The sequence below is a fragment of the Octopus bimaculoides genome, chromosome 3, assembly GCF_001194135.2.
Source record: "Octopus bimaculoides isolate UCB-OBI-ISO-001 chromosome 3, ASM119413v2, whole genome shotgun sequence".
In the NCBI taxonomy this organism is placed as follows: Eukaryota; Metazoa; Mollusca; class Cephalopoda; order Octopoda; family Octopodidae; genus Octopus; species Octopus bimaculoides.
Window position 1 is genome coordinate 105,674,892 of NC_068983.1, and position 996 is coordinate 105,675,887.

Sequence of the window (996 nt, forward strand, 5' to 3'; positions counted from 1 at the left end):
TTCCCTTAGGAAAAAAAAACAGAAGAAAAAGAAACAGTAGAAATAAAAAAAGAAAACCATTTTGCAGAGGGGCCTAGCAATATTTTGGAACAGCTGATTAGCATACAGGAACCATGAGCAAACATCAATGGCGCTCTCTGTTGAATTTGAGACGGGCTCGAAAAAACATGACAATATTCAGATAGGATTAATGCCTCCTGCCACTGGGACCAACCAGCTTGGACAACAGGTTAGTAATAGACATTTTTTGTTGATTTATTTCTTGCTACTGTGAAGCGAAATACATTCTTGAAAGTAGACTTCCTCGCCAGCGTTTAACGTCGCTGACCAGTAACATAGTGTTTCTGTTCTAACATACTGTACCCCAAAAAAAAATATCATGTACATGATATTTATTCATATGATTTGAGTCGCAGTTCCGTCGTCATAACTATTAATTTAGATTAGCTCATTTTGTTTTTGGCGGCATAAAATAAAAAATATAGATTCAACAGTGAATTGTCATTTCAAATGAATCTTCTACAATGTATCGTCAGCTATTTGCGGCAGATAAGGTCAAGATAATGATAATAATAATAATGGTAAGCAGACTCATTTCGTTGTTTGCTTTGCTACTTTCTTTCTGATGCATATTTTATTTGCTGAATAGAAATTATCTATAAAATGGCGTCTTATTTTGAATAAATGTATTGTTTTACAAGGGAATATAAATGGTAGAGAAGGCAAATATCCACGGTTTCGACTACTCTTTGTAGCTTGATTGCTCATCAGTTTGTCATCTGTTGCTGGCTGATTTTTTTTTTTGGTGTGTGTGTATATATATACATATATATATACATACACATATATATGTATATATATAACATATGTGTGTTTCTTCTGAGACATAATTCCAAAATAACTCTTGTTTTATTTATATTTAAAATCTGGCCATCTGAAATTCTTGTCCTTTGCAGCATTTTTCTATGAATAACAAACATGTTTATATTGTCTTGT

General features: G+C 32.5%; 1 protein-coding gene across 2 annotated transcripts in view; it reads left to right on the forward strand.

The window, feature by feature from the left end:
• The window catches only part of LOC106880651 (probable serine/threonine-protein kinase DDB_G0282963), a 37,633-nt gene continuing 36,637 nt past the window's right edge, over positions 1 to 996 (forward strand). The window contains exon 1 of one of the 2 annotated variants that reach the window (XM_052966421.1): positions 1 to 229. In XM_052966421.1, the coding sequence (XP_052822381.1) occupies positions 128 to 229 (102 nt within the window). In that variant the 5' untranslated portion in view covers positions 1 to 127. Of the gene's footprint in view, positions 230 to 356; positions 582 to 996 lie in introns of those variants that run through there. The other variant, XM_052966422.1, reaches the window with a different exon arrangement.